Source organism: Raphanus sativus, chromosome 7, assembly GCF_000801105.2.
Source record: "Raphanus sativus cultivar WK10039 chromosome 7, ASM80110v3, whole genome shotgun sequence".
NCBI classification, from domain to species: Eukaryota; Viridiplantae; Streptophyta; class Magnoliopsida; order Brassicales; family Brassicaceae; genus Raphanus; species Raphanus sativus.
Genome location: NC_079517.1, coordinates 22,663,612 through 22,686,764, shown reverse-complemented (window position 1 = coordinate 22,686,764; position 23,153 = coordinate 22,663,612). Strand labels below are relative to the sequence as shown.

At 38.3% G+C, this 23,153-nt stretch overlaps 2 protein-coding genes and 1 non-coding gene across 3 annotated transcripts; 2 read left to right on the top strand and 1 right to left on the bottom strand.

Moving 5' to 3' along the window:
- Positions 1–2,803: 2,803 nt before the first annotated feature.
- On the bottom strand, positions 2,804–2,910 carry LOC130498172 (small nucleolar RNA R71). The gene has a single exon (XR_008937094.1). It is a non-coding gene; the product is annotated as a small nucleolar RNA R71 (small nucleolar RNA).
- Positions 2,911–16,681: 13,771 nt separating this feature from the next.
- Positions 16,682–20,294, top strand: LOC108836564 (protein HAPLESS 2). Its single transcript, XM_018609708.2, has 16 exons — positions 16,682–16,961; positions 17,060–17,203; positions 17,294–17,382; positions 17,468–17,565; positions 17,651–17,711; positions 17,785–17,863; positions 17,936–18,271; positions 18,331–18,411; positions 18,504–18,604; positions 18,683–18,800; positions 18,893–18,925; positions 19,007–19,100; positions 19,198–19,286; positions 19,372–19,490; positions 19,561–19,661; positions 19,753–20,294. The coding sequence occupies exons 1-16, from the start codon at positions 16,779–16,781 to the stop codon at positions 20,184–20,186; spliced, it is 2,160 nt and encodes a 719-aa protein (XP_018465210.1). The 5' UTR covers positions 16,682–16,778; the 3' UTR covers positions 20,187–20,294.
- Positions 20,295–21,890: 1,596 nt separating this feature from the next.
- On the top strand, positions 21,891–23,013 carry LOC108837092 (uncharacterized). Its single transcript, XM_018610165.2, has 2 exons — positions 21,891–22,522; positions 22,732–23,013. The coding sequence occupies exon 1, from the start codon at positions 22,019–22,021 to the stop codon at positions 22,487–22,489; it is 471 nt and encodes a 156-aa protein (XP_018465667.2). The 5' UTR covers positions 21,891–22,018; the 3' UTR covers positions 22,490–22,522; positions 22,732–23,013.
- Positions 23,014–23,153: the final 140 nt, after the last annotated feature.

Below are 23,153 nucleotides of genomic sequence, written 5' to 3'. Positions count from 1 at the left end.
ACTTGATTGTGACACATGACATTTATATATTTAAAATTTTGATATCTCTTAAACTATCTCAAAACTAAAAATATATATACAATGACAATAAAAAATGATTTTGGTAAAATAATAATTATAAACGGATGGGCTGGCAGGGCCTGACAGTAAATATATTATTATCGTTGTATATATATTTATAATCATTATATATTTTAACACATGTAAAAATACTAGAAGAAAATTACTATCAGACAATCTTTTGAAATTCTCTTTTATTTATGATTTTAAAATGGAAAAATTACTATTAATAATATTTATAATTACTTTAAAAATCATTTTGTTATTATCTTAGTAATATATCATTAATTTTATCTTTTAGGATTTTTTTTAAAAAGAAAACATTATATTTTATAAATCTGTTTTTTATTTAAAATTAAAATACTATTAAATTCTTTTACGTTTTTGTTTAGAATTTTAGAAAAGGAAAATTACTGTGATATAACCTTTTACAAAATTCTCCTCTTTAGAATGTCAGAAAAGGTATATTGCTATCAAATAATTACTTCTATTTACTAATAATAATTAAATTACTATTTTTACAATTTTTAACAATATTATTTTAACACTAATTTGTTAATTAAATAACTTTTAGTTTCATGTTCATCATCAAATTCTCTCTTAAAAATGTTATCAAATAACTTTTTACAATTCTCTTTTTGTTAGAACTTAAACATATGATACAAATCTAAAAAAATTATCAAAAATTATTTTACAGTTTTTAAGGTTTTAGAAAAGGAATTTAATATCACATAATCTTTTACAATTATAATTTGTTTAGAAAAATAAAATTACTATCAAATAATTATTTTCAGTAAATATTAACTATATTTAAGAGTTTCCTTTTTCAATATTCATTTTTTCAATATCACTAATATTTTTACAATTTTTCTTGTTTATTGATATATGGTGTTTTATACATCATTGTATATATGTTTTCTAATTGGTTTTCAAGTCTTTATCGAGTCTTTCTAGTCCTTTTCGAGTCATTACAGGTCTGGAGTTGCACTGGATGGGAGATGGACCTGCTGGAACAAAAGAAGCAGAAAACAGTGCAGTTTGGTGATTTTCACGCAGAACAGTCTGATGACTGTTCCCGATCAAGCGGAACAAGCAGACGGAGTGATCCCGCGATTGTTCCCGACGAATAAGGAAAATACAACATCTCGGGATTTGCCCTAATTATCCTTTTTTCTCTCTGGCCGCATGTGGCTTTTGATATAACTTCTTTTTCTATTTTTCTACATGATTCTACGCTACTTTTCATAGAGAAACAGACTCTAGAGCTTTTTACTTTGTGATTTCATACCTTGTAAAGGGAGAAGGATCTCTCTCTCTCTCGTTTTAGAGAAGATCATCCTGAACCCTCTCTTTGTTTCTGTTATATTTATGCAGTATTATTCATCTATGAACTCTGTGTTTTCTATGTTCATGGCTGAGTAGTCGGCTAGCTTGTCTAGGGTTCTAGGGTGTTGATTTCGTGAGCTAAACATAGATAAGTGAATCCATTGATTGTCTTCATTCATAACTGTTCTTATTGCTTGCATTAAACTGGCCGCTTAATGTTAGATCATAGGTTTAATCTGATCATCAAAAGTGCTTAGGTTGCTAGATCTGTTTTGAATGAGCATTGCATCCCTAATCAGCGAAAGTAGATATTAGGGTGTTTTGTGAACCTATCGGACTTGATCTCTATTGCTTGCGATCGCCTCTCACCTCAACGACAGTTAGACGGTGAGATCGATCAGCATAGTGAGTAGTACCACGACAGTGGACTGTTCTACTTGAGTGATCCGAGTTCTAGACTGTTCTTATTAGCACTTGAATAATTGTTTAGCTCACAAGTTTTAGCACCCGATGAAGTAACCCTAGACTGGCTTCTCTTTAAATTGAATTTACTTTTTGCATTTATTTACTTGCTTTGCACGTTACAAAACTCAAAACCCCCCATATTGTTTTAGCTTAATATTGATCCTATAGAAATAAAGTGTAAGAGTTGGTCTCTGTGGATTCGATCCTAAAGTGCTACATCGACATACCATTCGATTGTGGTAGTGTGCACATTAGGTTAATTGGTGTGCGTGAACACGAATATCAATTTGGCGCCGTTGCCGGGGACCATCTTTTTACCTTTATTTTTCGGTTATTTATTTAGTCTAAGACCTCTAACTTGCTCTTTTCTCTTTGTTGCAGGAGTTCGCAAGGTTTAGAAAATCAGAACAGACAACAGCCAAGGCCTACTGACACCACCATGGGTGATCACGGTCATCAAGATGATCTCGCTGCAGCAATGCAACTGATGCAACAGCAGATGCTTCAGATGCAGCAGACCATCCAAGCTCAACAGGATGCTGCTCAACAGGCTGCTCTCGCGCGGCAGGAACAAGCAGCGCAAACTGTTCCAATCGGGGAGAGAAACCTTCCGCGGAACATTCCTACTACGCGCTCTGCCATTGTTCCTCCACTCTGCACCAGGCAGGACTTCGAGATCAAGCCTGCTCTGATTGATCTGGTGCAAAGAAAAGTGTTCTCTGGTCTCTCTGCAGAAATTCCAATGGAGCATATTGAGAATTTCGAAAAAGTCTGCAGTTTCACTCGTGCGAATGGTGTGCCACCAGACTACATCAAGTGCATGCTATTCCCATTCTCTCTTGATGGAAAAGCTGCACGGTGGTTGAACTCTCTCCCTACCGGCTCTCTCACTTCGTGGGAACAGGTCCGATCAGCGTTCCTCAACCATTTCTACTCTAAGGCGAGAACAGCTACATTGAGGAACAAGATCACCTCATTCAGACAGCTCCATGATGAGCCTTTTTGTGACGCATGGGAGCGTTTCAATGACTACCAGAGAGAATGTCCTCACCATGGATTTGATGATGATTACCTCGTGGGCATTTTCTATGATGGGGTGGACTGGAAATACCAAGGTGCTCTAAACTCTTCGAGCAATGGAGACTTCATGACTCAGACCACTGATGGAGCGCTCAAGCTGATTGAGAACATGGCATCTAGCTCAACCAATGAGAACCAGGAGAGCGATCGCTCCAAAGAAGTCAACAGTGTACACACCCAGAAAATTGAAGAACTGACAGCTAAGGTCGATCAGCTACTGCAAAACAACCAGGCACAAGGATCTGGGTATCAGAACACCATCCCGCAGAGCAATCAGCAAGTTGTTCCAGCCGCGAGTGCTCCAACTGCAGGGAACAGTCCGCCGGATGATTTGAAAAATCTGAACATTATGATGCAGCAGATGCTCCAGAGCCAGCAACTTCAGGTCAAGGCACTGAATCAGGTTACCGTAGACATCAATACCAGGATGGACAGCATGTTCACTGAGCTGAATTCAAAATATGATACTGTGAGCAACCACATAAAGAAGATTGATGTTCAGCTTGCTCAAACTGCTGAAACTGTTAAAAGACATCAAGAGATCATTCGTGGAAAAAGTGTGATGAATCCTAGGGTTGAGCACTGTAATGCAACCGAGCAGAGCCGTGACAAATCTGAGGAAAAACAAGCGGAACAACTGTTCGCTGAGATTGTTCTGGGCGCAGAACAGAGAACAGAGCAGTCTGCTAGTTCTAGAGTGACTGCTCCCGCGACTGCTCCCGTTCCCGACGGATCTACTGATATTCCACCAGTGCGAGTCTATGTTCCTAAGGTTCCCTATCCGATTCCACCTAGACACCTGAAGGTGTTGCCTAAGGTAGATGACCCTGGAAAATTTGCTTTTCCATGTTCCATTGCTGGAGTAGAATTTGAGGAAGCTCTTTGTGACTCTGGATCTTGTGTGAATCTTGTCTCAAAGGCGATTGTAGACAAGTTGGGCATTGCTGATGTTGAGCCTTCTCAGGTGACTCTGACTTTTGCAAACTCTTCCAGAGCAGTTCCTTATGGCACCATTCGCAACCTTCTTGTCCAAGTTGGGGACTGTGTTCTCCATACTGAATTTCAGGTTGTTGAGATGAACAAGGATCATGAGATGCCTTTGATCTTAGGAAGGACATTTATGGCTACAGTGGGAGCAATCGTTGATATGCCTAATAAGAGAGTCTCCTTCTCCCACATCAACAAGAATGTCTTCTATCAGGCTGTTCCCACCAGATTTCAGAAACTACACGCCTCTTGCATCTCAGTATTCTGTGGAGAAAAGCTGAAGGTTGTTCCAAGGAAGGAGCTTGGTAAAAACAGTGAGTTCAAGGAAGTTCTGAATGGAGATCCTCACAATGATACCAAGAAACTCAGTGGGAATGCAAGGGTGAAAGAGAAAGTCCAGAAGAAAATGGTCAAAGGAGATCCTACTATGACTTTGACACCTCACTGGTGTGATGAGAAATTCATTGAGTATGAGGTAAAGTGCAAGGGTACCTCTAAACCTTTCTCTAAAGTCAGAGTTATTCTCACTGATGAGCTGAAAGAGAAAGGAGAAGCTGCTGTGAAAGGGTTGTTGAGCAGAGTTTTGAAGCTGAACATGTCTGATTGTGGAGCTTGTTTTGGAACAAGCCCTCATGCTCAACCCGACTGATCCCTGTCACCAAGTCAAGCTAGTGACTTTAACCAAGCGCTTGGTGGGAGGCAACCCACTGGTAAGTGTAAATATAACTTGGTTTTGTTTTTGTTTGCTTATTTTCGTTTTAGTTTATTGAGTTTCAGGTCAAAAAGCAGAAAAATTCGAGATACTTCGAAAAATTCTGGGTTGCAGAAACGGAGCTCCCTGTTCTGCAGGAGCCAAGAACAACCGCCCAGGTGAAAATCTGGCGACAGAACACCCAGAATTTTTCGGAGCACCCGCTCCAGGTAAGTATCTCGACCAAAAAAATTTGTATATTCTGGTTTTCACCTTCTCTCTGATTTATTTTCACACCGAGACGTTGTGAAGTAAGTCTGGGGGAGGGTCTTCGTCGTTTACTAACTCGTTTCTTTCTTTTGTTTATCTTTTGAGTCAGTCTGAGTCAGTTTTTAGGATCGAGTCAGTCAAAGTTTTGTGGGAATTAGGACCTTATTCTGTGTTGATCACTAACCACCTCGTGCTTTAGTTGTCTTATTCAGTGACCTTAGCAGTGGCGAAAGACACACATGTGGACCCGGAACACCCTGACATATCTCACTTGATTCTCCAGAAGTTCTCAGCCGATCAGGTTACACTGGGTAGACTTAACTCCAAATAACTTGAACCTAATCTGGACTGAAATTCTTCTTGTTATGGGCACTAGATCAGGGAAACGAGAACTACACTCAGGACTTCTTATTCTTTCTATCCATCTTGTTGTTCCTGAGTGGCTAGCTCATCTTTAGCTAGTTCCCACCCTGCGCCTTAGCCTTTATTCCGCCTTCATGCATTTGTTTTTCAGTGTTCTATGTGCAGATATGTGCAAAAAGGTCGGAGAGGAAAGGATCGACGCAGCCTCTTACTCGTTACTGCTGCGCAGATTCAGTCAGAAGGAGAACAAGCAGATTAAGGGAGCAAACCGCTCCATAACCAACGAGCTGTTCAAGAACATGGGTGGAGAACCAGAATGATTTGAATCAAAACCACCAGTGGCATCCTTGACATCACATGTTACCTCCTTCTTCGTCACCTCACCATCTCTTTTTGTACTTGTAAAAAAAAAAAAAAAAAAAAAAAAAAAAATTTAAAAAAAAAAATCTATCTTTCATTTTATTTAGCATATGGTGATGAAGAAGGAGAAGAATTCAGGATACATGAGCCATTGGGAAGGTCGAGCAGAAGAGTAGGTATCAATATGAAGGGATGAGGAGCAGACAGATGAGCGGAGCAGTCTGATGATTGTTCCCGAACGAGAAGAACAATCGCTCCTGAGATAGCAAAACGAGTAAGGGACTGTGGACATCAATGGAGCCGTCCTCTCACGACTATTTTGCGCGATATCCTGCATCCACTACGAAAAGTTGGTAGCCCCTAAACACTCTTTAGCTCCACCATAAAATTAGCATGTTCCACACCTAGCCCGTCTACCCTGAATAGTGCTTGTGATGAGAAGCTCACGCTGCTCTTAAATGAATGTAAGGAGTTCTGTCTCGATAGTGTTGCTTTTTCAGGTTTGAGATGTAGAGTATGGAGCCGATTTTCGAACAGCAGTCAGTGGGGTTCTGGTAAGGGTGTGTTGTCATAGTTTTACTGCTTGTATGGTTCAGAGATTCGTGGTTAAGGTATGGTTGCTGAGAATAGGAGAGTTCCCACACTTTCAAACCTTTCTCCATGTTCTTGATACTTGGTCTTGTTCGAGGACAAACAAGGATCTAAGTCTGGGGGAATTGATATATGGTGTTTTATACATCATTGTATATATGTTTTCTAATTGGTTTTCAAGTCTTTATCGAGTCTTTCTAGTCCTTTTCGAGTCATTACAGGTCTGGAGTTGCACTGGATGGGAGATGGACCTGCTGGAACAAAAGAAGCAGAAAACAGTGCAGTTTGGTGATTTTCACGCAGAACAGTCTGATGACTGTTCCCGATCAAGCGGAACAAGCAGACGGAGTGATCCCGCGATTGTTCCCGACGAATAAGGAAAATACAACATCTCGGGATTTGCCCTAATTATCCTTTTTTCTCTCTGGCCGCCTGTGGCTTTTGATATAACTTCTTTTTCTATTTTTCTACATGATTCTACGCTACTTTTCATAGAGAAACAGACTCTAGAGCTTTTTACTTTGTGATTTCATACCTTGTAAAGGGAGAAGGATCTCTCTCTCTCTCGTTTTAGAGAAGATCATCCTGAACCCTCTCTTTGTTTCTGTTATATTTATGCAGTATTATTCATCTATGAACTCTGTGTTTTCTATGTTCATGGCTGAGTAGTCGGCTAGCTTGTCTAGGGTTCTAGGGTGTTGATTTCGTGAGCTAAACATAGATAAGTGAATCCATTGATTGTCTTCATTCATAACTGTTCTTATTGCTTGCATTAAACTGGCCGCTTAATGTTAGATCATAGGTTTAATCTGATCATCAAAAGTGCTTAGGTTGCTAGATCTGTTTTGAATGAGCATTGCATCCCTAATCAGCGAAAGTAGATATTAGGGTGTTTTGTGAACCTATCGGACTTGATCTCTATTGCTTGCGATCGCCTCTCACCTCAACGACAGTTAGACGGTGAGATCGATCAGCATAGTGAGTAGTACCACGACAGTGGACTGTTCTACTTGAGTGATCCGAGTTCTAGACTGTTCTTATTAGCACTTGAATAATTGTTTAGCTCACAAGTTTTAGCACCCGATGAAGTAACCCTAGACTGGCTTCTCTTTAAATTGAATTTACTTTTTGCATTTATTTACTTGCTTTGCACGTTACAAAACTCAAAACCCCCATATTGTTTTAGCTTAATATTGATCCTATAGAAATAAAGTGTAAGAGTTGGTCTCTGTGGATTCGATCCTAAAGTGCTACATCGACATACCATTCGATTGTGGTAGTGTGCACATTAGGTTAATTGGTGTGCGTGAACACGAATATCATTTATCATTAAAAATTTTAAGTAAAAAACACCATTGAATTTTCCCTAGTCAGGATTTAAAAAGAAAAAAAAAGAAATCTTATTTGGTTCAGATTAAAAGGAAAAAATATTTTACAAATCTCTTTTTTATAGAAATTTTAAGAAAACAAATTATTTTCATATAATGACAGGTTTTTATTGACACGTTCCCAACCTATTTTTTAAATTGACACATGTCACAATCGTTTTGGGTGAAACAATTAATATTTTTTGTTTATAATTTCTAACGCCAAATTATCTATTAGAAAAGACCGTATGTAGTAGTAATTTTTATTTTCTAAAATCCTAAGGAGAACGAATCTTAAAAGACTATTTTTGTAATGATAATTTTTCTTTTCTAAATCTCTTTTAAATCTTAAACAAAAAAGAATTATATCATATTTTCGATTAGCTTTCCGCCCTTTTAATAAGTGTTGTTCCTGGTATGCTTTAGCTCTCTATTAGTTCTCGGGGGCTTCTTGTAGTGAAGCAATATAATGAGGCTGAGGCGCGAACGGTTTCATATGAAGGTGCGTTTGAGTGAGGCTTTCCTTCTAGACTGTTTCTTCATGGTTTCTGCCTTAGTACAGGAGTAGTGGTTCGTTGGTTTTCATCGTGAACATGAGGTTCAGATGAGATCGTTGTGGTTTGGGTGTTTTCACCGTGAACTTGTGGTTCAGATGAGGTCTTGGCTCTTCACGGATAAGTCTTCTATGTTACGTGTTGTCTTGCTTAGTTCATTGCAAGACTTCCGGCTAGTCATCGTCTCTTTAAGTTTTACTCTTGTATCTTTTGAGTGTTTGTTTATGGGTTTGCTTAAGGAGTGTTATGATTTGTTCTATGTTTCTTTTTTGGTATGTAGCCTGTATGTTTTGGGCTCTTGGTCCCCCATTGTGGGTTTAGTTTCCGGAGAAGTGTATGTGTTCCGTCGGCTTTAGTGTTTCAATCTTGTATCATTTCTTTTTTATCAATGAAATTCAGTGGGAAAAGAGATATTTTGTACAAATATTTTTTTTCCTAAATCTTTTTGTAAATTCTGAACAAAAAGAAATTATATCATGTCACAGTCTTAGAAAAAATATTTACATATGTCCCAAAATGTCAATTAGCAACTTTGAAGAACCAAACTTTATATATAAGATAGCAAATGTAGAGAATGCCCTAGTGTTTATTACCTTCTATATTATTAGTTTAATACTCGATTTTGGTTTTTAATTCTATTTGGATATACACAAGCTGGATATACAATACAAGTATAATATATTTAAACTATTACTCCCTCCGTTTCGATTTAATTGTCATTGTAGGGAAAAAATTTCGTTTCAAAATAAGTGTCATTTTAGAGTTTCAATGTAAAATTTATTAAATAAGTTCTCCATTTTATTTTTCTATTGGTTGAAATGTGGTTAGATATATATGTAATTGTGTTTTATCTTGAAAATATATAAAATCATATGTTTTCTTAATCTGTGTGCATAAACCTAGAACGACAAGTAAAATGAAACAGATGGAGTATATAATAACTAGGTTACAAAGAAGCTTCATCTGAGTCAGTTTTTTGCTTTGGTAATTGAAATTGGAACAAAGCTCGTGAAATATTGCTTTCAAAAAGTTTCTAAAATTTCTTATTTAAAAACATGATTTTGTTTTAGAAATATGCTTTTGTTTAAAACAATGCAATGCTATAAATAAATAATTATGTTTTATGTTTTTATATAAATTCAAAATTAAATATATTAAAATAGACAGAATATAAATATATTAATAATAAAACCAATACCATAAATTATCTTTATGCATTTTTTTGTCAACTTATGCATAGTTTTTGTATTAGAGATATATCATATATTTTCAAATATATAGTTTCAATTATTTATGAAATGTAAAAATAATTAATAGGATAATTTTTTTATACATTTAATTTATTTTTATTTTCACAATTTAGTATGAAATCATTTAAATTATTATAAATCACGAATAAATGCTTTATTTTAATTTGAATCATATAATTTTTAGTCATAAATTTATGAGTTTTCTTATATTTTAATATATATATATATATATATATATATATATATATATATATATATATATATATATATACGCTTTCAACAAGTATTTGTCCCTAATTTTTTTAAAATCTCGGTTTTGCATTTTCATTTGGTTCCACCTCTGCATAGTGATTACAGTTTTTTTGTTAGGTCATAAAAATTGTTTTAGTTTCATTATTTTTTTGCATTTTATTGAGTTTGAAGTATATTTTTACATTTAAAATCAATTTTTAAGACATTTGCGTGGAAACTGCTTAAGGGGCATTTCCGGTGGGGAAAGACTCACAGATCGACACGTCCCGGCTGATCCAAGTTGTAAAAGGTGTGGAGCCTCAGAATCTATTACTCATCTATTTTTCCAATGTCAGTATGCAAGGAAGGTCTGGCGTCTCGCCCCCTTCGTGTCTGAAGTGAAAATCAGCGGAATGATATATTTAGCTGACTCGTGGCCTTCGATCTGCTCCAACCAATGTTTACCACCAGCGGGAATCACCTCCAAATCGTTGGCTCCCTGGATACTCTGGAACCTTTGGAAAGCCCGCAACAAATTTGTGTTTGAAGGTTTCTCATGCTCTCCCGAAGATACACTGTCTATGGCGATACAACTGGCGCAGGAATGGGAATCTAACCAGAAACAGGAGCCTGTTAACAGACCATCGCGACCCCTGAAACAGAGCCAACCACCTCCGGGCTCGACAGTGATTCGATCAGATGCTGTTTGGTCTCCAAAGTGGAACAATGGCGGGACTAGGATGGGTAGTTGATGCAGCGCATCTTATGACCGTTGAAGACTTGCACACTGCTCGTCTTACGTGGATAGCAAGGAAGACATTTGTTATTTTTATTTCGGTTTTGTTTTATTAAAGATAAGGATGGTTTATTTCAGTTACGATTGGGAGTTATCTGTATCTATTTAGTTGGTGTATATATTACCCTAGGGATCTATTGTAATCACTACGTGGAATTAATCTATTGCTTTTGCAACCTGAGCTTCTTTGAGCTTGAAGAGGAGAACTCTTAAACCCCTTTGTTTTGTCGACTGTTTCGTCAAGAACAAGATCCGGCTTTGAATTCGAATTCTCCTGGAGAGTTTGAGTTTGATTTCGTTATTAAGCTTCCGCATCTCTATCAGTTGGTATCAGATACAGTACGTTCTGGGAATCCAATTCATCTCGTGACAATGCCTCCGAAGAAGACAAACGATGCTGCAATCCCTAACCGTGAAATTGCAGACTGGACGGAGCTTCGCCAAACCCTCGTGGCGATGCAAGAAAGCATTCACGCTACCATTCATGCGTCTATGATGGAGATGGGTGATATGCTCGCACAGAGACTTACGGGTCAACTTCCTCGCCTTCGAGAAGATGATGCTGAGGAGGAGGATAGGGTCAACCCGTTTGCGGGGTTTGGACCTGTTGGTGATCAGCGACGACACAGGCCCGATGAGGCTTTTGATCGTGGGCGTCAACGATGGGAGTCGGGCTTCAAAGTGGAGATTCCGGAGTTTCATGATGGCACTCGCGGGGACGCACTGTTGGATTGGATGGTCTCTGTTGAGGAAATCCTTGACTTTAAGCAAGTACCAGAAGATCGCAGAGTTCCATTGGTAGCTATGCGTTTCCGTGGTCATGCGGCATCGTGGTGGAAGCAACTGAAGGTTACTCGCCTGCGCAACGGTCGCAATCCCATTCAGACTTGGGAAAAACTGAAGAAACACCTCCGCTCTGCGCTCCTTCCCCACAATTACGATCGCCTTACTTACAACAGACTGCAAAATTTGAAGCAAGGATCGCGATCAGTAGAGGAGTACACTGAGGAGTTTGCTCTATTATTGACTCGGACAGAGATATTTGATACTGAGGAACAACTGGTGTCACGGTTCATTGGTGGTCTTAGGACCCAATTGCAGAATGCCATGGCTCAATTCGACCCAACAACGATTGCTGAGGCTCAGCGACGAGCTATGTCTTTTGAGCAACAGGCGAAGTCTTCGACTTCCAACTGGTTTTCTTCTGTGGCACGCAATCGGACGTCTGAGGTGGGGTCGTCCTCTGCTCCTGCGCAGAATAAGGAACTTGAGCAAGGAGCTGCTGCAAATCCTAAGCAACCTCAACAGGAGGATCAACTGCGACGATCGGCTCGTCTTCCAGCAATCAAGTGCTTCGGTTGCGGTGAACAGGGTCATCGCCATGCTGTTTGCCCTCATCAAAACCGCCGTGGTTTGGTTACCGATGAGAAACCAGACGACAATGGTGTTGTGTATGATTCTTACGGAGAAGATGACGACGCAGAGGACACAGCCTTACCTGTCAAAGGTGACACTGGGAAGCTGCTTGTTGTTAGGCGCTCTTGTACGGCTCCTCGTCGTCAAGATAACCTATGGCTTCGAACGAATATATTTCGTTCCACTTGCACTATTAATGGTCGTGTGTGCACATTTGTCATCGATTCAGGAAGTTGCCGCAATGTTATGTCTGAAGATGCAGTGGACAAACTCGGTTTAGTTCGCGAGCCACATCCAGCACCGTACACGCTAGGATGGCTTGACGAGAGAGTGAACATTCGTATCACTCACCGCGTCTTGGTTTCCTTCTCGATTGGAGACTTCTACAAGGATCGTACGTATTGTGACATAGCGCCTATGGATGTGAGCCACCTTCTGTTGGGACGTCCTTGGGAGTTCGACAGAAAGATCATTCATGATGGTGCTTTGAACACGTATAGCTTCTACTGGGAAACTCACAAGATCGTTCTGTTACCATCCCGTGATGATGCTCTACCAGCACCTCCGTCACCACCTCCACAAGTGCAGCACCATCACCAACCTCGCAACACGACGATGCTTTGTTCTTATGGAGCGTTTGTTTCAGAACTTAAACAGGAAGGCATTGCTTTCGCCATTTTTCCTGCATCATCTTCACGATCCCTTGCGTCTGTCACCGCCTCATCGTTGGATCAGGTTCTCTCAGAGTTTACCGATGTCTTTCCTGCGGATCTGCCTACGGGTTTGCCTCCACTTCGTGACATACAGCATCAGATCGATCTTGTCCCCGGGGCATCATTGCCTAATCGTCCTCATTATCGAATGAGCCCGACAGAACATGAGGAATTGCGACGACAGGTAGAGGATCTGTTACAGAAGGGATATGTTCGCGAAAGTCTAAGTCCCTGTGCTGTTCCGGCTCTTCTCATCCCTAAGAAAGATGGTACGTGGAGGATGTGTGTTGACAGCCGCGCGATCAACAAGATTACTGTCCGATACCGCTTCCCGATTCCTCGTCTTGATGATCTACTTGATCAAATCGGTTCTGCTACAATTTTCTCGAAGATTGACTTGAAAAGCGGCTACCACCAGATTCGTATCAGACCTGGAGATGAGTGGAAGACAGCTTTCAAAACCAGGGAAGGGCTATTCGAGTGGCTTGTCATGCCTTTTGGATTGTCCAACGCCCCTAGCACATTTATGAGAATCATGAATCAAGCTCTACGTCCTTTTATAGGAAAATTCGTCGTCGTTTACTTTGATGACATTTTGATTTTCAGTGCTTCTGCTTCGGACCATGAAGAGCATCTACGCCAGGTACTTTTGGTCTTACGCAAAGAGAAATTTTTTGCAGCTCGTCACAAGTGTGAGTTTGGCGTCGAGAAAGTCCTTTTCTTAGGATATGTGGTGTCTTCGCAAGGACTGTCTGTTGACGAGTCCAAGATAGAGGCCGTACGGTCTTGGCCGATCCCAAAAACAGTGTCTGAGGTACGCAGTTTCCACGGATTAGCTTCCTTCTACCGCCTTTTCGTGAGCCATTTCAGTACGATCATGTCTCCTATTACTAGTTGCATGCGCGATGGCAAGTTCGAGTGGACTCAGGAGGCTTCAGACGCCTTTGAGTTAATTAAAGAGAAGCTCACGACTGCTCCTATCTTGATTCTTCCTGACTTTGAGACGACCTTCGAGTTGCACTGCGATGCATCAAAACTAGGCATCGGTGCCGTGTTGAGCCAGAAAGGGAGACCGATCGCGTATTACAGTGAAAAGCTCGCTGGGGCTCGTGGTCGCTATTCTACTTATGATGTAGAATTATATGCTATTGTGCAAGCCGTGAAGCACTGGCGTCACTATTTGGTGCATCGCGAGTTTATTCTGTTCACCGATCATGATGCTCTGCGCCATCTTGATAGCCAAGCCAAGGTTTCATCTCGACATGCTTCTTGGATTGCTTACTTGCAGCCGTTTACGTTCTCTATTTGTCACCAGCCAGGGAAGTTCAATAGAGTTGCAGATGCATTAAGTCGGCGTCACACATTGTTGTCTACAATGCATGCTTCTGTTGTCGGCTTTGCTTCTTTTGCTGAGTTATATCCGACTGATCCATTCTTCTCTCGGATATTAGCGGATGTTACTGCTGGGATTACTTCTGACTATACATTGGACGATGGCTTTTTGTTTAAGGATTTGCGTATTTGCGTTCCTGACTGCAGTCTGAGGCTTCAGATTGTGAGCGAGCTTCATAATGAGGGCCATGTGGGGCGAGATCGCACACTTCAGTTGGTTTCGCACTCTTATTTCTGGCCATCCTTGCGCAGGGACGTCGAGCGTTTTGTGTCCCGTTGTCGTGTGTGTCAGCAGGGTAAGGGTAAAGCAACTAATGCAGGTCTTTACTTACCATTACCCATTCCTACTCAGCCTTGGACTGACGTGAGTATGGATTTTGTCCTTGGCTTACTTCGTACTCAGAGAGGTTTTGATTCGATCTTTGTCGTGGTGGATCGTTTTTCGAAAATGGCCCATTTTATACCTTGTAAAACGACCACTGATGCAGTCAATGTTGCTACGTTGTTCTTCCGTGAGATTTACAGGCTCCATGGTCTTCCCCTTTCTATAGTCTCGGACAGGGATACTAGATTTCTCAGTCATTTTTGGAGATCTCTATGGAAGCAGCTTGGCACAAGTTTGGATATGAGCACTGCGTATCACCCGCAGACGGATGGGCAGACTGAGGTTACTAATCGTGCGTTAGGTGATCTCTTGCGTTGCCTTGTGGGCGACAACATCAAGTCGTGGGACTCTCATCTTGGCAAGGCTGAGTTTGCTCACAACCATGCTGTGAATAGGACGTTGGGCTATAGTCCTTTTCAGGTGATTTATGAAACAGTACCTCGCTGTCCTTTAGACTTGTCAGTCCTGCCAGATAAGTCTCGACATCATGGTACAGCGGTTGATTTCATCTCTGAGCTCGAGTCCATACATCGTCGTGCTAAGGAGAATTTGGAGCAGGCGACTGTGAAGTACAAGGAAGCTGCAGATGTCAAGAGGCGTGAAGTACTTTTTCAGGTGGGAGATTTGGTTTGGGTGTATTTGACCAAGGACAGGTTGCCTATTCGTGAGTATAACAAACTTCGTTCCCGCAAGATTGGTCCAGTGGAGATTTTGGAACGCATCAACCCCAACGCCTATCGTGTTCGTCTTCCTCCCCACCTGCGCACACATAACGTCTTTAATGTGAAGCATTTGTCCCGTTTCCATGGTGATAACGACCCTGTAGCTTCTGGGACGAAGCTTTCCTCACCGGGGGAGACCTGATGCAGCGCATCTTATGACCGTTGAAGACTTGCACACTGCTCGTCTTACGTGGATAGCAAGGAAGAAATTTGTTATTTTTATTTCGGTTTTGTTTTATTAAAGATAAGGATGGTTTATTTCAGTTACGATTGGGAGTTATCTGTATCTATTTAGTTGGTGTATATATTACCCTAGGGATCTATTGTAATCACTACGTGGAATTAATCTATTGCTTTTGCAACCTGAGCTTCTTTGAGCTTGAAGAGAAGAACTCTTAAACCCCTTTGTTTTGTCGACTGTTTCGTCAAGAACAAGATCCGGCTTTGAATTCGAATTCTCCTGGAGAGTTTGAGTTTGATTTCGTTATTAAGCTTCCGCATCTCTATCAGTAGTCCTCTCTCCCTCTGTACATCGTCCTTTCCACAAGCGAATGGACTTCGTGGCTTCAGCTCTCATGGCAGAAGGTTTAGCACTCCGGGAGGCGGTTCGCTTGAGCGTACGAGAGGGAATGAAGTCGGTGGTCTTCGAAGCAGACTCTGCCCAGCTGATCAAATCACTAAACTCTGGGAAATGCATTCCTGAGTTCTATGGAGTAGTTGCAGACATTTTATCTCTATCTTCCTCCTTTACTTTTGTTTCATTTGCTTGGATTTCTCGAGAGAAAAACCTACAAGCTGATGGGCTAGCAAAGTTTGCGTTGAATGTAGTTGAGAACCCTGTGGTTAATGGAGCAATTATGGCTCCCAACTAACTTCCTTTAATGAGTTAATATGAGTTTCAAAAAGAAAAAGTCCTTTAAACAGATCATTCAATTTAAAATATGAATATATTAACATCAATTTAATGTTCTTGTTTTATTTAATAAATTTAAAACTAGGATATAAAATTATACACTTAACTAAAAAATGATGATTCTCGTAAATTATTTTCATTTGAACTTTAAATATTTAAATTAAGAAAGTCTATATAGAATCTTTTTTAAAAATAAATTCAAAACTACCTTAAAACTAACTAAAATAAAAAATAGTTACAAATTTAAATAAATTTATATAAAACTTAAAATATATAACTTATGAATGCAATTATAATTACTATTAAATAATTCTTTTAAAAATTAATTCCATATTTTAAAATCACGGATCAAAATCTACTTTGGGTTAGTAAGAAAACAAAAATATTGAATGTGTAAAATTATAAGTTATTACATGAACATATTGCAAATAATTCGTCCATTTATTGATATAAAATTATAAATGATCAAATCCAGTATTATTTTTGTTCCGAATAGAAGTAAAAAAAAAATTTTAAAAAAAACATTTTACTTTTTTACATTGGCTTGGTTTGGTTCGGTTCACTTTTTTTTTTTTGTCAACTGGTCACTTTTGGACCTTTAATCCTCAAACTGAGGTAAGTGGGGGTCGAACCCCCGACGTCAGGGCCCGAAGGCAGAGCTCAGCAGCCACTTGGCTACGAACGACCCGACGGTTCGGTTCACTTAAACTCCAATTCTACCAGGAAAGAAAATAGAAAACCAAATCAACGGTTGGAGAAAAATAGAAGACGAAGCAGTTTCTCACAAGAAACCACCATTTTTCATTTCGCGTCTCGCAGAGAGACAAAGAGTGACTTCTGAAAGAAATGGAACACGCGTTGTTTATGGCTTATGTATTCACCGGAACTTTCCTCGGAGTGTTTAACGAAGTGGGCGGACTCGAGATACTGTCGAAATCAAAGCTCGAGAAGTGCGAGAAGACAAACGACTCAGGGAATCTCAATTGCACAACTAAGATCGTCTTGAATCTCGCTGTGCCCAGTGGCTCCGTAAGCCTCTTTAGTCTCTAACTGTTGTTTTAACTTTTGCGATGAATAATAGCAATCTTGTATGTACTCATCAACGTGTTGGTCTCTTAACGAATAAGAGCGGAGGAGAGGCTTCGATTGTAGCCGAGATCGTCGAGGTTGAAGATAACTCGAGTACCAACATGCAAACCGTACGGATCCCACCGGTTATCACAGTGAACAAATCAGCAGCATATGCTCTCTATGACCTAACTTACATTAGGGTATGTTTGACTGACTAAAAGTTTTAAATGGGTTTGGTTTTGAAGTTGATGATTATTATATTAACATGAGTTGTTTTAATATTGCTCCAGGATGTGCCTTATAAACCTCAAGAGTTTCACGTTACGACCCGAAAGTGTGAGCCAGATGCTGGACCAGATATTGTAGAAATATGCGAGAGGCAAAAGCTTTCTTATATATATATTTTTTTCTTTATATTTGTTTCTTTCTTGTTTAGCTTAACGGGTAATACTTATCTGGAACAGGTTGCGTGATGAAAAAGGCAACGTTCTAGTTCAGACTCAGCCTGTCTGTTGTCCATGTGGACCGCAACGAAGATTGCCTTCATCTTGTGGAGATATCTGTACGTTGTTTCAAAACATTCACTCTCTTTTGTACGTTTTCGTAGAATATTACAACTCTCATTTTCTTCGCTTGACTTTGATTAGTTGAGAGGTTGATAAAAGGCAAAGCAAACACTGCTCATTGCCTACGCTTTCCAGGTGACTGGTACGAATCCTCCTCCCATGTTATTACTTACACTTATGCTTCTTGAATTTTGATTGATATCTCTCTCCTCTAGGTTCCACGTTTTCAGCATCGGACAACGGTCTCTAGGGTTTAGCGTGCGTGTGGAGTTGAAGACAGGAACTAGAGTTTCAGTATGTTTACTTCAAACTGGCTTTGTTCTGAGTTGTTCAGTCTTTTATAAATTATTATTTTTTTAATTGCAGGAAGTGATCATTGGTCCTGAAAATAGGACAGCAACTGCAAATGATAATTTCCTAAAGGTTAATCTCATAGGAGACTTTGCTGGTTACACAAGTATTCCTTCTTTTGAAGACTTCTATCTTGTAATCCCAAGAGAGACGACGGCTGTAGAGGGACAACCAGGGAGCTTAGGTGGAAACTACTCAATGTGGATGCTGCTTGAGAGAGTGAGGTTTACATTGGATGGCATAGAGTGTGACAAGATTGGTGTTGGCTACGAAGCTTTCAACAACCAACCAAGTTTCTGCGCTGCACCATACTGGAGTTGCTTGCGTAATCAACTATGGAACTTCCGCGAGGTCAGTAGTTATAAGTTATAGCCTTTCTTTAACATTGTTTCATACAAGTTTTATTTCAGGCAGATGTGAACAGGATCAGCAGACACCAATTTCCTTTGTATGGACTAGAAGGAAGATATGAGAGGATTAATCAACATCCAGTTATGTTTTCAGCTTTTCATAGTTTTCTGAATCAGTTGAACATAAAGATTTGTGGTTGGCTTATCAGATTTTTTTCTTTTATATGATACAGAACTCAGGGCCTCACTCGTTTTCCATTGGAGTCACGGAAACACTCAACACAAATCTAATGATTGAACTAAGAGCTGATGATATTGAATACGTTTTCCAGAAGTAAATTTAAAAAGTTTTCAACCCTTTTTTTTATGAGAACTATGATTATAAAGTAAAGTAACGTTTATGTGGTTGTAGGAGTCCTGGTAAGATCATAAACATTGTAATACCGACATTCGAGGCACTTTCACAATTTGGAGTTGCTGCGGTCACAACCAAGAATACTGGTGAAGTAGAAGCTTCTTATAGCTTAACGGTAACACCTTCTAAAACTGAATCTTATCTGCTCGTCTGATGGCTTGAAAGTTCCTTCCATATAGTAATTGCATCTTATTTCCTCCTGCGCAGTTTGATTGCTCCAAAGGTGTGGCTTTCGTTGAGGTAACTTACTCTGATCAGTTATTCTTATAAAGAACAATAACTGTTTAGAGGAATATTACAAACTTGTATATATTGTTTCAGGAACAATACTTCATTATAAAACCAAATGAGGTTACAACTAGATCTTTTAAGCTATACCCTACAAAAGATCAGGCTGCAAAATATATGTGCACAGGTGATTCAACTCCACCATTAGAAGTGTTACTCTTACGTTTCCCTGATTCTTTGCATAACAAAAAAAAATGCTTTGTTTTTTTTTTCTGTGTGTGTAGCTATACTTAAGGATTCACATTTCAGCGAAGTGGACAGAGCCGAGTGTCAGTTCAGCACGACAGCTACTGTACTCGACAATGGAACTCAGGTTCTTTTCCTCTAACAGTTTGGTTCGGTACCTGATGAACGTCCTTGTCAGATCACTGAGTGAAAAGTATTTTTAAACACTGCAGGTTACTAATCCATTTCAAATTCCAGAAACTCGTCCTAAAGGTTTCTTTGAGTCGATTAGGCTAATATGGACCAAACTCGTGAATGGTTTAGTCGATTTCATCACAGGAGACACTTGCAGGTTAAACACTTTTGCTTAACTCTTCTCTTGACATTCTTTGAGAATGATGATGAATTAATGATCTGTGCAGAAACAAATGCTCGAGTTTCTTTGACTTCAGCTGCCATGTTCAATACATTTGCTTAAGCTGGATGGTTATGTTTGGTCTCCTCCTCGCTCTTTTTCCAACCAGTAAGCGTTTCAAACCGCAACAGCAAAACCTTAAATTATAGTTACAAAACGAATTAACTAACGGTACTTGTGTTTATATATAAACTCACAGCTTGTGTCCTTGTCTGGCTCTTACACCAAAAGGGACTCTTTGATCCATTATACGATTGGTACGAAGATCATTTTGATTCAGAGCATCATCATAGATTAGTACACACTAGAGAACACGGTGTAAACCACCGCCATCATCATCGTCCTCACCATCACCAACTTCGCCATGGTGTCAAAACGCATACACAGCATCGTAGGACGACACAACAGAGACACAAACACCGTCATCATCGTGGGCAGGACGACGACGTTAATTTGCAGAAGATGCTTGAGCGTACTGACAACAACGAGTCTCACTATTACCAACAACTTCACCGAGTCCATAAAGATGGCAAGCATAAGCAGCATAGGCGCGTAGGCAAACACGGGATCGTCATGTCACGTGATGTGCACGCTGACAGACGTAGGAGGGAAAGGCTAAAGGAAGAAATTTAACAAGAGCTATTGGCATGTGGGAAGAAACATATTTTGTGTATAAAATTATACTGATAATGTGTATGTGTGATTACTGTGTGTTTGTAAAATTGGTAGCTGCAATTGAATCATTAGTAACTACGGTTGATGTATATCTGGTGTTATGTCAAAATTAATTTGGATTTTTTTCTACCAAAAATAATAATATATACAGCCTTTTTAATGGCACATAAAAAAGGAAACTTCTTTCTAATAAAATAAGAAAATAAGATAATATTAAATATTTATATATTTGGTATAACATAATTATTATAAAAGATTATCTTCTGTTAAATATTACTTCATTATAACAAAATATAAATTAGCTATTAAAAATAAACTTATACATGTTAAAGTATTATTCCACGTATACTGTAATAAATATTAATATAAATTTTGTGAAGATATATACTTCCTCCGTTTCAGATTAGTTGTCTTGTCGTTCTAGAGAAAAAATTTTGTTTCAAAGTAAATATCGTTTTCGAATTTCAATGCAAAATTTATTAATAAGATTTTTTGTATATTTTTCTATTGGTTAAAATATAATTAGGTGTATAGAGAATTGTATTTTTATCTTGGAAATATATAAAACTACATGTTTTATTAATATATGTTCATAAGTCTAGAAGAGACAAATTAAATTAAAATGAAACGGATAGAGTACTTAAAATTATGTTCTAACTCTTACTCCTACTTATTTAACTATTGATTCATGTACCAATAAATACAATACATTCAATACTTATAACAGATGAAAATAAACATAATATGATTCATATATCTATAACATAGTTTATTGATATTATCTTTCTGAGAATTATGAAAACGTTAAATTTTTAATCAATACTATGGCCTCCAATTTTGTATATATATTTTTCCTTTGAATAAAACTGAAGCATAATAACTAAATGACATACACATAGTATCTAGTATTTACATATATTAAGTTTTTTTCTAATTAATACCTTTTACATCACAAAAAAATAAGAATTAGTCTTAACTCGTCAAAGTCGAAATATAATTTTAATTACAAAATTTGAAATATCTGTATTATTTAAATTAATAAATTAATGATTCAACTAAAAACTAATAAAACATGACAAAATTTAGATTATTAAATAGCTATCACTTTTTAACTATTTATTATTAAAATATATAAATATTATGATTAAATATTTATTAAAATTATTAAAACAATTGATTATTCCTAAACTTTAGAGAAAATGGTAAATAAACAAAAATAATTTTAATTAATATTATAGAAAAAATATTTATATCTAATGGCATGAAAGAAAGAAAAATTTATTTTTAATAATAATATAGAAAAAATAATATCAATATGTAGATTATAATAAAATAATATTTAACCGAAGAGAACTAAAAACGAAACTTTTTGTTTATAACTGTGGTGATTCAGCGACCGAGATCAATTGAATAATGAATAATCACATGTATTCTTATCATTTAAGACAGCTCGGATGGTTAGCGGGGATCAAACTACTACAAATTTGTTATTGGAGTTATCCATCAAATGCCACTAGCCCAGATCCGCTGGTTGATATAAATACGAGTTGAAAAAGGAAAAGATGAGAGAAAGAAAATATAAACAAAAAAAGAAAATATAAACAAAAAGGAAAACGCGTAAACGAAAAAAGGAAAATAAAACCTAATATAATACGAGTTTACTTCTACACCTCCAAAGACCTGATCAAGTTTAACTATTTCTGTTTTCTCTTCAAACTCTCTCTCTTCCTCCCAACCTAAACAGCGAATCCAATTTCTTATTCATCAATCTTTCTTTCAAGAACAGAATCATGTTCTGGTTTGAGGGTTGCGACGAACCTGACTCTTTAGTCTCCTTCGACCCAGTCTTCACCGACACTCAACACAAGAGCAAGAACCCTAACTTTGTCTTCGATTTCGTATTGGTTTACAGGCGAGCCCCCAAACCAAACTCAGATTCAGATTTATCAGACGAAGATGCTGAAGACCTCTGCAACTTAGAAACTCGAATCGTTCGTCAAACCCACGAGTTCGATAGAGAGTGGCTCATCGGTGGCGATAGGGAGCAGATAAAAGCCAACGTCTTTAAGATTCTTGAGATGATCCAACTCCCTTCTTACTCTGATATCGTGCGCACGTTAACTAGGAAGATATTGGATTTAAAGAAACACGAGTCCGTGTCTGATTCTCTGGAGATTGAGAGGATACGAGTCAAGATTGATGTTATCGTCTCGGGGTTTCCCGGTGATGACGACGAAGTCGATATGGAACTTGAGCAATGAGGTGGTTGTTGGGAACGACCAAGGCTGTGTTAGGTTTTGCTTTACTTTTTCAAACAGTTGTTTAATTGAATTTTCTTTTTTCTTTTGAATTAGTTTAATTGAATTTTCAATACAGTCTATGTTGATTTCAAGTCGTTCCTTGATTCTCTTTGTCATTATGAATCAATATAATACAATTCAATTTGCTACTTTCAGATATATCAATACATTAATGTTCGAATATGTTGAAAATTGTATTTCAGATTTAGGCCATGCTCCAGGATGGCAAGTGCTTATAAGTATTATTTTCTCTCAAGTCTAACGCTACCAACACACAGTTATCACGTGTAGGAGGACAAGAGCAGGCGATTGCCCCTGGAATGGCAACGCGAACTTAGGAAAGCTTATGAGCTCCCGAGAAAGTGCCTCTCTTGTCCCATTCAACACGTAGTTGATGATAGACATATGCATCTTGATGACAAGCCCATGTCCGGGAAGATGGGTAAAAGGGATATAAAGTAGCCTCCTCCTATTGTAAAGCAATAGAATTGTTCAAAATTTTGTGATCAATTTCTTAATTTTTTTTGTTATAATAAGATGCAAATAATCATAAAATCATATTAATGTGAATTTTTATTTAATAGATATTCATATTAAACAATTATATCTATACATATATTTTAAT